Source organism: Siniperca chuatsi, linkage group LG18 (genome assembly GCF_020085105.1).
Source record: "Siniperca chuatsi isolate FFG_IHB_CAS linkage group LG18, ASM2008510v1, whole genome shotgun sequence".
NCBI classification, from domain to species: Eukaryota; Metazoa; Chordata; class Actinopteri; order Centrarchiformes; family Sinipercidae; genus Siniperca; species Siniperca chuatsi.
The window spans coordinates 22,246,473-22,261,124 of NC_058059.1; the positions used below are offsets into that span (position 1 = coordinate 22,246,473).

The 14,652-nt window shown below is 40.2% G+C and overlaps 2 protein-coding genes across 8 annotated transcripts; one reads left to right on the plus strand and one right to left on the minus strand.

Annotated features, from left to right (window-relative positions):
- Positions 1-293: 293 nt before the first annotated feature.
- Positions 294-9,850, minus strand: rnf180b (ring finger protein 180b). 7 transcript variants are annotated; one of them, XM_044174140.1, is made up of 10 exons: positions 9,724-9,850; positions 9,392-9,506; positions 9,019-9,186; positions 8,442-8,540; positions 8,034-8,129; positions 6,353-7,114; positions 5,152-5,274; positions 4,260-4,482; positions 3,436-3,561; positions 294-2,303 (listed from the first exon to the last, which is right to left on the minus strand). In XM_044174140.1, the coding sequence occupies exons 4-10, from the start codon at positions 8,496-8,498 to the stop codon at positions 2,107-2,109; spliced, it is 1,584 nt and encodes a 527-aa protein (XP_044030075.1). In that variant the 5' UTR covers positions 8,499-8,540; positions 9,019-9,186; positions 9,392-9,506; positions 9,724-9,850; the 3' UTR covers positions 294-2,106. The 7 variants fall into 7 exon arrangements, with proteins under 7 accessions (XP_044030075.1, XP_044030072.1, XP_044030077.1 ...); XM_044174137.1 differs by having other exon boundaries at positions 8,034-8,132; XM_044174142.1 differs by lacking the exon at positions 8,034-8,129.
- A 1,040-nt stretch (positions 9,851-10,890) lies between these two features.
- htr1ab (5-hydroxytryptamine (serotonin) receptor 1A b) lies at positions 10,891-13,164 on the plus strand. Its single transcript, XM_044174144.1, has one exon. It carries the CDS (start codon positions 11,644-11,646, stop codon positions 12,892-12,894), a length of 1,251 nt encoding a protein of 416 aa, XP_044030079.1. The 5' UTR covers positions 10,891-11,643; the 3' UTR covers positions 12,895-13,164.
- Positions 13,165-14,652: the final 1,488 nt, after the last annotated feature.

A 14,652-nucleotide genomic window follows, 5' to 3' on the forward strand; every position in this document is an offset into this window, starting at 1 on the left:
CTTCCATTCCAAATAGACAAATGGCTCAGAAGGAATGGAAGTATTGCGAGGGAACGCAAAACATACTGCAAGGGAATGCAAAAGTAGTCCTCAAAAAAAAAATTCTAGCCATGATCTTTAGGGGTTATAATTCCCCTCTAAAAAAAACTACAGCATTTTGGGGAAAAAATTACCCTGATCCAACACAAAGAAGAGGTGCCTATTTTTTATTTATTTTTTAATTTAAACCACTGGCAAAAACTACTAAGTTATTGTAGAAATGTAGAAAGGAGTGAAAAAAAAAACAGGCTTCATCAGTTTGTTAAAGTTTTGTATTTAGATAGATTTTTATTCATAAACCATTTCCATTAATTCATTAATGGGGCCCGAATCTGTTATTACTTTTCATACTGAGCCAATGAGCAAACAAAACTTTCAACAACAACAAACAAGATTATGCCAGAGGAAAAAAGAAGAAACCACAAGGAAACTAAAATTTTCTCCCCCCAAAAATAATCCAATTAAAAAGAGATGCAGCGGATTTGTTCTGTCAATTTCACTCTCAAGACCAAAGTGCTAATCTGACCCCATCAATTTAAATAAAAAAAAAAATGCACAGATGCAAAGCTCAAATAAAACACCTTTCATTTTTAGCAAGACAAACTCTTTACTTAATATGAACAGCGATCATTTTTTGAAAATCAAACTTCTGTAAGTATTTTCCTTCAATAGAATGATATAATTAGTGTTCACTGAAAGCTTTATATTCATGAAATGTCTTTCTGGCTTCCTATGAATGCAGGATATTCTGTGCCAGAGAGCTAAAACTTAAAGCTGCTCGATTACAGTTTCATATATTACTTGTTAGGCAGAAGGCACGGACTAAGCAAAGGCACCAAACTGAAATGGGTATTTCACCCATTTGTGAATCTGATTTTCTGTCTATCTGCTCCTGCCGCCGCCAACAATCAATCAATCACATCAGTTAATAAATGCTGCTGTCTTCACCTATTAGATATGAGTCCTGAGCATCCCTCTACTTTGTAAATAAAACATATACACGTAGAAGCAAAACTTTCTCAGCAGTGTATCTCAATTCAAATTTTATCTTAAATCTACATAATTTCACTGAGAATCACTCAACAAAAAAACACAAAGACTAAACTTCCTCCAATGACACACTCAATTTTAAAAGTTTTGTATGTGTTTATTGCTGACTCCCTCGTTTTTCAGTAAAGTGCCGGAGTGTCTCCTAACATCCCGCTTGTGCTACAATATTTTGTGAAATAAACTGGCAACCTCACGGTGACGACAAAACTTCAGGAAGCTGCGCGCAGCCACTGTGACCGGCTGTTGTTTGCCAAGAAATACTGTTGTTTGCACACGTATCTTCCTCTAAAAACACTCGTTTTACATTTCCGTTTGTGTACAAATTAAACAGTGAGACACAGTATGTTTATTAGTGAGCTTTAGAGTTGTTGGTAGGCGTATTTTTTAACTTCGGGCCGAGCCAGGCTAGCTGCTTTTCCCTGCTTCCAGTCTTTATGCTAAGCTAGGCTAATTGCCTCCCTGCTCCTTCATTATACTTAACTCACAGACGTGAGAGTGATAGATATTATGTTTTTTTCTGTCTGATGAACACTACCATTATTACCAAATTGTTCATCCACAAACCAAAAAGGTTTCACTACCAAACATCACCTTTTTGACAAAGGTTTTCCTGATGCCTAAAGCAACAGAATTAACAGAGGAAATGCTTCAGGCAGTGGCATTTGTATTATTGCACTTATACTGTGAGTACTTAACACAGGCAAAAAAGAAGCTTTGTTCGAATCATCATTACATTTTTAAAGTTAGTTTGTAGTCAGTTAATCAATATTGTTAACTCTTCCTACCATTTGTGCAAATTTCAAACCTGCAAATTGTCAGTTTTCTGCTTCTCGCTTCTATGTACGTCATGACCACCTCTGCTATTTCTGAAATACTTTACCACTAAAATAACAGGTTTGACTTGTGACTCTATCCAACTGTTGAAACCAGGAAAACACACATTAGCCATGCCCTATAAAGAAAAAAAAAAAAAAAAAAATGCACTGAACTGCAAACTGTCGAGCACTCCTCACGGTCTCAAAAAACGAAATAGTACATGAGGAAACAGAGGAACAGGAAAGCCAGGATCCAGCTGACTGAGTGGATGTAGACGATGACCAGGCCGATGTCGAAGAGCCAGCCGCGCATGTCGGTGAGGTCCAAAGCATCCAGCGTGAAACCTCCATGGGCAAAGTGCCAGCGTCTCCCTGCCGCGGCAGCCCGTCTCTGATCTCCTGAAGTTAGACAGATAAAATTGTGATCTGTATTCAAAGTGATTAAACACAATTTAACCTTATGCTGGTTTGAAATTTTGTGTAGTAACTTATGTGAGACATCTCGATTTATTTTTAGTGAGCAATGCAAACATTTTCACCCCAAAAAGTCATTTAAGCTTTTGCTGATTCTGAAATGTTATAAAATTTTGTTATTTCATTGACATTGATTCCTCACAAAATTCCAGAAACGACGGAAACTGTGTGGGGGAACAAGGTGTTTTTGGCAGAATTATTTCTTGTTTTTTTAATTTTATTTATTTATTTTTAAGTCTTTATGGCTGAGTATGATGGAATCCCAATAAAAATACCATATCCATTTCATTTTCTTAAACAATGATCTAAAAATCAAGACATAATTAAAATTAAAATTCAAAAGCCCAGTTTGCACACGGTCTGCCAGTTGAAAAATGAAAAGTCCATTGCCGTTTTCACCACACTTTTCATTTTGGCAGTAATTCTGCATATTTAAAACAAACACAAATTAAATTTCTGTTTCATTAAACCACAATTATTTCATTTTAATATTGGCATCCCTCATCTTCCACAGATTATGAGGCTAAATAATCTGAAATGCTTTTTCAGTGAAGAACGCATTTTTTTTTTTAATTGTTCTTATTTGTAGTGTTGTGTAAAATATTTTTTACAGCACCATTCCCATACCATGTACAGTACGTTCACTATGCAATCATGTATATCTTACTGGACTTGTATTTCTGCTGTTTTATTGTTTGTAAAGACATTTGTAGGACTGAATTGTCAACTGCTGTAAAGATAAAGTTTATTATTGCCACTAAATTGTAGAGGAAAAAAGCAATACAATTTCTGCTTTCTTAGTTGACACGGTCATGGCACGACATGAGGAAAGCACGAAAATGAGGTCAGTCATACAGACAAACATCATTTTCATATTATTTTCACTAACATCTAGTGGTAAACTGAACTCTCTTTTCAGAAACAGCACCCTGGTCAGTCAGGATAATCCAGAGACTTCTCTGTCAAAAGATTACACTGGAACTACTCTGCAGACAAAATAAAAAAAAATAAATGAATAAATAAAATGCTAATACAACTATTACAAACACTTTCTCACCCCAGAAGGTACGGAAGCGTTTCTGACAGCTGGGCAGAGGCCATTTTGCACACAAAGCGCTCTGGAAGTTCTGCTTGCGGGCGTAGTACACTTTCGGGAAGAAGGTCTTAGCTGTTTGGTTGAGTTCTGAAGAGGAATGAGAACAGTAACTACGGTCACTATTGGAATCAGTTTGTTGAAGGCAACGTGCCATTACTACTTATTACTGTACTGTAGGTAATTTCTATCAAGGGCAGGGCTGCGACTAATGGTTAACGTGATGAATATTTTTGTATCCATCTGTTATCTATACCCACCTATCCCTGTGCAGGGTGGCGGGGGACTGCAGCCTATCCCAGCACACATTGGGCAAGAGGAAGTGTAGACCTGGACAGGCCTATCCAGTCAGACAACATTCACACCTACTGGCAATTTAGTGTCCAGTGCGTGTTTGGGCTGTGGGGGTAAACCACAGCACCTGGAGGAAACCCACTCAGGTACGGGGAGAACAACTAATTTAGTCTATAAAATGTCAGATAACTGCGAAAAATACCTGTGACAATTTCCCAGAGCCCAAGGTGACATCTTCAAATTGCTTGTTTTGTCCAAAAACCCGAAGATATTCAGTTTACAATGATATACAACAGAGAAAAACAATGACTCCTCACATTGGTGAAGCTAGAACCAGCAAATGGTTGGCATTTTTGATTACAATAATATAAATCAAAATAGTTGCTTATTAAATTTGTCTATTTACTATTAACACTGGTATCAGATAGGAGTTGGACAGTATGTCAGATATTTCAGTATTTTCTTCTGGAGCATGAGTCCTGGAGGAAGCTTACCTTTGTGGAAGTTGCTGTGTGAGATGAGGGTCCGGCAGAGAGGGCAGGGCGTGTTCGTCGGCCGGTTCTTGGCGATTGTGCGGAGACACGGCTCGCAGAACACGTGACCGCAGGGCTGACAGCTGTACGGGCTGAAGTAGACGTCGAGACACACGGCGCAGGTGAGGCCGTCTCTGTCCTCCTCCTCCTCACTGTCCAACAGTGAGCTGCTCACACTCTCAGCCTGGACACACACACACACACACCCCTTTAACAACAGCCTTCAATAATCAGGATATGAAATTGTAATATTTTGTAATATTTCCAATTTACAGATTCAACTTATGGAATTATTTTTCACATTTGATTAAAATTACATCATCCTTAAAGTCCTACTGAACATCAAAAAAAAAAAAAAAAAAAAACTTTAATCTCTGTTTCAGAATTTTGTTTTTTCTATATACATATCTTTGACATTGTGAATACTGTTTTATATTATTTAGGTAGAGGTCATGAATTTGGCGTTTTTTCCCCTCTCACTGCTTTCCATTTTCATTTGTATGCAGTTTGTTTCATTTTAAATCAGTGCAAATAAATAAAACTCCGTGATGAAATTCTACTAATCTGTCATACTGATACTTGCCTGGAGGGGGGACTGAAATGATTAAGAATTATTATTAAAAAAACATAATATGATAAGTCAGTTAATTAATACATTTTAAACAGACAGCAGGTTTTTCTGTGCAAGTCTTAAACTTTCTAAGAGCAAAAAAAAATATCCAATAACTTCCAAGGCTGTATTTCTTCAATGAGTCTGTGAAAGAGCTGTGCTTACATGTTTTGTTCAGTGGTAGTAATTCTGAATGAGATCCTGCATGCAGCCATAATGTCGGGGTGAACTCTGCTCCCTCACCTGCTCCAGCTGACTGTGCAGCCATCGCTCTCTCCTCCTCTGTTTCCTCCGCAAACTCTTCAGACGGTTCTTCTCTCTTTTGCTCAGTCTGTTTGAGGATGGGGAGGCCATAAAGGCTTGAGGCTGAGAAGGTAACACACACACACACACACACAAAGAAACCCAATCCCAGTCACTGATTCAACAGCTGAAACAACAGAATCCACAAGGAAGACCAATGCTTGTTAACTGGTTTATGAAGATATGATTGAACTACAACCACCTGAACAGCTGCTTCCTCATTTCTTGAGGTGTTACGGGTATAAAGGCGCTGTTGATGACAACCACAGTTACCATCAACATGAAACAAAAGTCTTGATTCCTGCTAGCTTCCCCTAGAGACTACAGTGTTCACTACATCCCACAATACAAAAGTGTTGGACAGACCACAAAACATACCGATGATTTAGCTATGCGTATTCAGACAGAACGTGAATTTTAGAGGTGGTGTGATTGCATACAAAGTCTATGGAAAGGTGCTAAATCGCCCGGGGCGGCGAGAATAGACGAGTCAGTCTAATGTTTCAACTTGAGGGGAAAATTTTATTAATCTGCTTCATAAAACAGAGAGAACTGGAGTTTGTGGTGAGTTCTGAGCTGCCACACACAGACACGGGGCTCATCCTCTGAGAAACATCTTTGTCAGTAAAGTACATTTCATGGGACTGCGCCCCATACATTTTGACATTTCTTTTGTGCAGAAGAGAAAACTGGCCTGATTTTGGTACTACAGAAAAAAAAAAAGGTCAGCATAAACATCAGGATTCATCCTCTGGGAATCATGAATATCCAGAGCACATTTCATGGAAATCGGGCCATTAGTTTTCAAGATACCTCAATAAATAGGATTTATTTCTTATTCTGATTCTGGGGGCACGTCTCAATTCCCTTAATTGCATGAATTTGCAATTTCCTGGGAGAAATTCAGGAAACTGTCTCAAGTTTAATATTTTAAAGTTGTTAGTGGAGGTGATATTTGTTTCAGGCGCAGTGGTCCCACTTCCACCATAAAATACTCTTAGAAAACCGCAATGTGCTATTATAACAAAATTGGGTAAAATGGGAAATAAATAGAATAATACTAATATAATCCCGTTATAATGATGATTGGCTACAGTCACAATTGAATTTTTTTAATTCACTGTAAATACCAGAAACATACCAGCACTTCCTCGTCCTGCTCCGCTACACTGTCAGAGATGGATCTCCCTCTGAGTAACAGGGCTGACTCAGAAACCTCATCGTGGACAGCCGTGGTCTCCGGAGAAGACTCGACGTCCTCCGCACTCCGCAGCAGCTGTAGATCCAGAGGTGACCGTGTCCTCCTTCCAGAAACAGACGAACGACAGGCAACAGCGTTGACATTGGCTTCACCATCAGTGTCAAACTGCTGACTTGTGGGATACGAAACAGGTGACCGTGTAGACTCATCTGTCCCTGCCCATGTCATCTCAACAGCAGACTTGTCCATAGGGCCTGCGGGGCAAAAACATGATGACCTGATGGCGCCATCATCTTCCACACTGCGCCGTCTCCTATGAGAGATGCAGTACAGAGGACTGAAAGAAAATGACGGGGTGTTTTCACTGTCAGCCGGTGAATTAGAGGCCTGTGCAGGACTGATGTGGGACATGACAGCAGCACAGTTCAGCTGTAAACTGTCCAGTGCAGTCCTGTTAAATTCAGGCCTCTGCTCTCGGTTCTGAAAGGCGTCTGTCGGCAGACCAGCATGTCCCTTCACGGGCCTTGTCCTCCTCGGCTGGACGATGAGAACGTAGTGTTTGTGGTCACGGTCCACGCGGCTTTTGTTAAGGTGGACGGCGGCGTCCCGGCCACAGGGACACTCGCTGCGGTTAATGAAGTTGAAGCCACCCAAACGAGCTGCGCAGTTCTGGCAGTTCAGTTTTCCTGCAGTCCACTGGGCCTAGACAGAAACCACAGATACACAAATCATAACCAAAAGTGATTGGGTTGGTTCTAAATCCATTCACTTTATTGTATGATAAAAAATAAAGCTGCAACTATCATTATCGTATATTTTTCTTATGAATTAATCTGTTGATATTTATTTTTAAATATTGGTTTATCCATAAAATGTCAGAAAATAGTGAGACATGCCGTCACATCTGCCCAACGGTCAAAAACCCAAAATATTCACTTACAACAATATAAAAACAGAAAAGGCTGTAAATCCTCACATCTGAGAAGCTAAAACCAGAAAATATCTGGCAATTTTGCTTAATAAATTACTTAAATGATAAATCAATTTATCAAAATTGCAGTCGATTAACTAAGCGATTAATCGACTCATTTCAGCAATAATACAACGATCAAATGTGTTTTATTGAATTCTATAAAACTAGGGGAAATGTATTTGGACAGGCACCTGTGAGATTGTAGTTGCAAGATATACAAGGTAGGTAATATAATTATAATGCATGGGGAGTGGTAACATAACACATTACTCAAACATTTATTTTATTTTTTTTTTAAATGTAACTAAAATTTATGTATAAAATTTGGCATAAACACTAAAATATAAAAACAATATCATGCAGGATTATTAGATCATTTAAAAAGTCTAAAACTATGAACAATTTAATTTCAAATAATAAACTAAAATACACAAACAACGCTTACTTTAGTTTTAATTATTTATTTTTTTAAATCAAAAATGTGAAACTGTATGATCACAGTGTAATCCAAATCTACATGAGAAAAAATTAACATTTATTTTCCTTGTTTTTTGGTTGTTTTTTTTTTTTTAACCTTTCTTCCCCTAATGGCAGTGAATACAATCATTTAACACTGCACACACTTCATTCCTAAGGTGACACAATTACCTGGTGAACTGAGGTCAGTATCCACTCTGGCAACGTGTCAACATTCACATGCCAAATACTGCAAACAGCAGCTGAGCTTTCATCTATGGCCTCAACCTGCTTCAACATAAAAAAGACAAACCATCAACCTCACATTTAAGAAGCTAGAAACACACAATGTTTGACATTTGTGCTTGTAAAATGTCTGCAACAATTATCAAAAACATTGGTGATTTTCTGGTGATTGCCGAACTGATTAATCAACTCATTGTTTCAGCACTAGCTGTGACTATGACAGAGTCAACAATTCCTCACAAGCACGATCTGTAGCAGCTCGCTGGGTGGAGAAAAGACTGGATATATGCAAGACGGGAGAGTTTTCAGAAGAAGCTACTTTAGACCCATCAGATACACACAACGTTCACCAACCGTTGACAAACTTGTCGAGTTTATGATGCCTTTCCGACACCTCCTGCAGCGGAGCATGGTTCTCGCTCTTCAGGCTCTTCTAACACATTTTCAGTCCAGCTGTTGATGATAATGTTGATAATCAAGACACTCATGCAATCATACACGCTGGCAAAAATTACTTTCTTTAAAGCACACGTCAGGTTTAATTTGAATCCAGAAAGGACAAATATATAAAAATTGGAGGCTGAGTATAAACAGACATGTCTATATACTGTATGTTTTACTGTATGTATAAGAGAAGTTAATGCAGTCACTTGTGATGCATATAAGGTAACCTGATGCTCTACCTTGTAGGAGTAAATTTATATTGATGTGGCTATTTTTAGAGTGAACCTTTTTAGAATTCAGAGAGGAAGAAATCATGTTGGGTAAATGCAAATGAATGAGATGCACCATATGGAAAAAGTATGTGGACACCTGAACATTACAGCCATATGATTGTTGAACATGGCATTCTAAAACCATGCGCATTAATGTGCTGCTTTAACAGCCTGCACTCTTCTAGAGAGGCTTTCCACCAGGTTTTGGAACCTGCCTGCAGGGATTTGCTCCCATTCAGCCACAGAGCGAAGCAGTGAGGTCGGCCCCTGATGTTGGGCGATAAGGCCTGGCTCTCAGTCGGTGTTCCAGTTCATCCCAAAGGTGCTGGATGAGGTTGAGGTCGGGGCTCTGTGCAGGTTCAGTCAAGTACTTCCACATTACACTGGGATTAAGCACGGGGAGGGGGGAGGAATTGTCATGTTGAAAATGTTGACCCAAGTTGGAAGCACATTATGTAACGTTAGCTGTAGCATTAAGATTTCCTTTCATTGTAAACTATGAAAAACACCCCGAGACCAGAAGTACACAAAAGTAGATGAAGAGGTCTGCCCACAATCGTTTTGCCTGGAATTTCAAATATTTAGTACCATGCTCTAAGGTATGTTGACCCTCCGATATAAGGATATGAAGTGAAGTGTCAGGTGTTGATTCTGTAGCAGGTTGAGAGGATTTCCCTTCTCTCTCACAGCGTTAGTGTTCGAACTACAACAGCGAAATTACTGTTTAATTCCCCCATGTTTTAGCATGTGCAGTACATAGCTAACAATCACAGTGACAGAATAAAATCAAATGTCCTGCTAATTTAGCTCTGTTAGCCATAACAACAGGCTCTCGTGTGGCGTTTTCACCGAAAAGTAACATTCTTAAAATAATGACACTCAGCATATTAATATTTTTTATTATATATATACTCGCTTACCTGACAGCTGGGAAGACTTTTTGAGTCGTGGTAAGGAGGAAGACCTGTGCACAAAAACAAGAAAGTTATGCAGCCTTTTCGCTTTAAGAAAGGTCGTGACGTCACGAAAAATTGGCCACTACGGAAAGTCTAATAGGTAAAAAAAAAAAAAAAACCCTACGCCGTTTCGCTGGGAGGTTGCATAGACGAGACAAGAGAAGGGAAGAAAAGAAAAGCAACGAACAGAAACGTAACGAAAAGAAAATACCGATAGCTGAGACTTCTGCCGCCACCCTAGTACACTGTTTTAGAGAATTTACTTAAGTTAAATTATACTAAGAAAGGCGGGGAATAACATGATATCATGTGTTGACATTTTTTTGTTTTTTACTTCCTGGTCTGGCCTAAATGTAACCAAGGTAAATTAAGTAGGCCCAAACTACATTTTAAAATAAACCTTTGTTGCATAAAATCTCAGGTTGAAGTGTTAATTTAACCATAAAAAGTTAATAAGATAACTCTGTATCCCCTGGAGCCCCAAAAGTCCCAGGTTCATTAGGCCTGTGTGTCAGTTGTTTCTTTTTCTCTTTTCTTTATCTGTTTGTTTGCTTATTTGTAATTTGATTAACTACAAATTTGTAAGGGGATTTGCACCATCTATTTTAAGCCACCTAATTTGAATGCAGCCATAATGATCAGAAAATAATGTGACTTTTATTAGTAAGTAAGTGTAATTGTTGGTCAATCCCTTCTCACACTTTTTCTGTGAATATAAATACCGTTTTGTACAAAAAAGAAGCCATATTTTATTTGACCTAGTGGTCCGTCTTTGTATGTCTGTATTTTATTTTATTTTTTTTACAATGTTAGTGTTACCTAAGATAGCCTAATAAAGGATTGTATTACCATTTTGTAACCTGTTATGAAAGCGGACCAACGCCAGGTGGCAGTGTCACACCTGGCGGCCCCAGAGCGCTGACTGTGGTGCTCTACAGCAGAGAAGAACGCCTCACTGACACATAAAGAGTTAACTGTAATTAAAGTCATAAAAATTGGAGAATAAACAATGTATTAACTGCTAACAAGGTAAACTTAAAGCATTTTTTTTCCTTTTAATTGTGGCATGTCTTTAACTTCCATTTATTCTGCACAGAAGGCAAAAAATAATCATTCCATTCCGAAAGTTCCATACTCAAAATTAAATAGGATAATACAAGATGGATTTATTCATCATTGTACAACACTGGGGTGCAAAACGAGATTTAGTTGCAGTTCCCTTTTTGTCTACTCACAAAAACAAAAAGCAAACGTTATATACAAAAATTAAATACAGTAGATCGGTGAATAAATAAGTCATAGAAATAAAACTATTTTACATGGAGGAGTGTACATGGGGAATAATTAGTGTCTTTATTATTATTAAAACAAAGACAAGTGTGTTTACAGTGCGGTTTCATTTACTATTTAATAGACAAGCCGTGTCAATACAATGCAGATCAGTTCACTAACATCAATAAAATGAGACTCAAAAAGTGTACGGCTCATTTGACCCAGAGGAAATTCTCGAGAGTTGCATTACAAACGGATTGACCTTCTTTTTCTCACCGAAATTGCTAAATCCCCAAAAAAATCAGCAAATTGCAGCCTAAAAATAAAGGAAAATATTACAAGTGTGTAGGCCGCATCTTCACTGCCTCGGCTGCCGACTAAACAGGCACAAACAGCCAGACTCTGTTCCATCCGCACAGACAAATGACGCGTTTTCCATCACTGGTATAAATAATCAGCATCATTCTCCGTCAGCAGCCGAGACCCGCAGTTCAGACCCTCTCTGGTGCACTAAACAGTCCACTATGCGCTCTTCAACGTGCGACGGTGTGATGCGCGCCAGGCTCTCCACCAAGTAACGGAAGCTCTCCAGACTCTTCGAGTTTACCAACAATGGAGGGCACAAACAACACGACGGCCTGGTCTGAGTTTGACAACCCTTCCAACAAGACCCCCAAACCTGAAGACGAGGAGGTGAAGCTGAGTTATCAAGTGGTCACATCTTTTCTGCTGGGCGCGCTCATCCTGTGCGCAATATTTGGGAACGCTTGCGTGGTTGCAGCCATCGCCTTGGAGCGGTCTCTCCAGAATGTGGCCAACTACCTGATCGGTTCTCTGGCTGTCACCGACCTGATGGTGTCGGTGCTGGTGCTGCCCATGGCGGCGCTTTACCAGGTGTTAAACCGGTGGACTCTTGGGCAGGTCCCGTGCGACATCTTCATCTCTCTGGATGTGTTGTGCTGCACGTCGTCCATCCTGCACCTGTGCGCCATCGCTCTGGACAGATACTGGGCGATAACCGAGCCCATAGACTACATGAAGAAGAGGACGCCGAGGAGAGCCGCCGTCCTCATCAGTGTCACCTGGCTCGTCGGATTCTCCATCTCAGTGCCGCCAATGTTAATCATGCGCTCCCAGCCCAGCAGCATGGCAGAGGACAGGGCGAACCCCAAGCAGTGTAAGATCAGGCAAGACCCCTGGTACACAATATACTCTACATTCGGGGCTTTTTACATCCCGCTCACGCTGATGCTGGTTTTATATGGGCGGATATTCAAAGCGGCCAGGTTTCGGATCAGGAGGACGGTGCGTAAAACGGAGAAAAAGAAAGTGTCCGACTCTTGCTTGGCGTTATCCCCCGTCCTGTTCCACAAAAAGACTCCCGGAGACGCGCAGGGCAAGAGCTGGAAAAGGAGCGTGGAGCCCCGGCCGCTGCCGAGCGTCAACGGCGCGGTGAAACACGCGGAGGACGGCGAGTCTCTGGAGATCATCGAAGTTCACAGCAACTCCAAAGGCAACCTGCCGCTGCCCAACACCCCGAGCTGCGTGCCGCTGTTCGAGAGCAGGCACGAGAAGGCGACCGAGGCGAAGAGAAAGATCGCGCTGGCACGGGAGCGCAAAACGGTGAAGACTCTGGGCATCATCATGGGCACCTTCATCCTCTGCTGGCTGCCCTTCTTCATCGTCGCCCTGGTCATGCCTTTTTGCCAGGAGTCGTGCTACATGCCCCGCTGGCTGGAGGATGTCATTAACTGGCTGGGCTACTCCAACTCTTTACTCAACCCCATCATTTACGCGTACTTCAACAAAGACTTTCAGAGCGCTTTCAAGAAAATAATCAAGTGTCATTTCTGCAGACCGTGATGGTCCTGCAGGAGAAAAGAGGAGCAGCTTTAAAAAAACAACAACAGCCTATAAAAGTGGCACAAAGAGATTGTTCTGAATACAGAATGATGCTAAAACTGAAAAGAGGGCTCATAATGATTACTGTCGATCATCACCATCGTTATCAGTATTGAAATATTCCCAGAGATGTCCGTAGCCTATGCATAGATAAAGCTGTGATCGTTTGATTGAAGCTCCATGTTCCTCATCCTGTTCTGAAATGTTCAATAAAGAAATACTTTGTAATAATTTTTTCGGAAGTCATGATTTTAAAATGTATGTAGCTACAGATTTAAATTCGGCAAACTTCTAAAAGAAATGGTGCGATGAGGAAAACGTGAATGTTCATCTCATGTGGCTGACTTCAACATATTGCACAACAGTGCTGAACTGAAATGAACAAATGACACTTTTGATTGCAATTGTGATGAGTATTTCTTTTTCAATTATTTTCCTTCATTTTACAGCTGAAACCACAGTCCATTTTACTCCACACACTCTCACACTGTATATGTGGCAGTTAGAACATTAGAAATGAAGGATCCAAATGAGCAGCCCTCAGCAGGCGCATTTACATTCACATTTACAGCGTTTAGCTAAAGCTCTTATCCAGGACACCATTCCATATATGTTCTCGTTAAAAGACTCGGATGGACCGTTAAGCATCTGCACCGAAATATGAAAAAAACACCCACACTGCTGTCTCCATCACAAATCTTCTTTTATGATTATCATTGTTTGGAGATATGCTTCTTCTGGTCTTTTCGTCAGGGTTTTCTCGTCTTTCGGTGCAGATAAATTGTCACCCAGCCCCTGCAAACTATTTATGGATGTGCATGGAAATTGTGGCAGAAAACATCTGGCCTCCGCTACTGCAGTGCCCTCAAGCAAGGCTCATGAGACACTTTCCCAGTGGAAGCTGTCAACAGTGGAGGATGTGACTGTGTAGCTTAACCAGGTGTGGATTTGTTTTTTGTTTTTTTCACATGTGGATGTAAAGCAGAAAATTGTAAATCTCGGGTGACTCTATTTGGCTAAAGAACCTCTTCAATCCCATTGACCTATTGGTGGGACGGTCATCACAAACCCCTGCCATGCAGGTAAACAGTGTTTAAACCCACGGAACTTTATTTTAAATTCTAGTGGAGATCCCAAAAAAGTGTCCAAAAATACCAAATATGTCAGGCTGAATTTTGGGGAAATGTGTCTAAAATTGATGGTCAATACATGAAGAATATTTAAACTGGATGGAAAGGTGCAGCCATAAAAAACATGGAGTCTTTGATTTGAATATTTCTCTCTGTGTAAACGGCATAAAGCGTGTATGAAGAGCTGGAACAAACTGAAACACAATATTTTATATGATCCTGTCAGACAGTGTGGGAAAAAATGATTTTAATAACCCTGGAGTTATTTAAGGGGAAATAAAAGGGGAACATCTCTGTGTTAAGGGGTTAATATGTATGTAATATTTGTCACAGTGGTCCTTTCAGAATTTGACCCTGCAACAGAAAATGTGTCCTCAAAGTGTCTTCAAACAGCATCCTGAGCCCCCAAACTGCCCCCGATCTGCACCTGCACTCTGATCCTCTCATAACACGCGTGTGCGTGGATCTGCTCTATCTCAGGGCTGATTGTAAAACAAAGACAATCCTTATTACAGTTTGCAAAAAAAACAAAAACAAAAAAAAAGCACTTGGTCTTTGCAGGGGGTGACACTGACTGAATGGAGAGGGT

What these genes read in the sequence shown, in the direction of transcription:
- rnf180b (XM_044174137.1), bottom strand. Translation starts at nt 8,498, where the DNA reads ATGCTCCGCTGCAGGAGGTGTCGGAAAGGCATCATAAACTCGACAAGT. An exon ending in ACTCGACAAGTTTGTCAACG is followed by an intron (nt 8,133 to 8,441) that starts GTTGGTGAACGT and finishes TTTATGTTGAAG; the next exon opens with CAGGTTGAGGCCATAGATGA. An exon ending in AGCAGGACGAGGAAGTGCTG is followed by an intron (nt 5,275 to 6,352) that starts GTATGTTTCTGG and finishes TTACCTTCTCAG; the next exon opens with CCTCAAGCCTTTATGGCCTC.
- htr1ab (XM_044174144.1), top strand. Translation starts at nt 11,644, where the DNA reads ATGGAGGGCACAAACAACACGACGGCCTGGTCTGAGTTTGACAACCCT.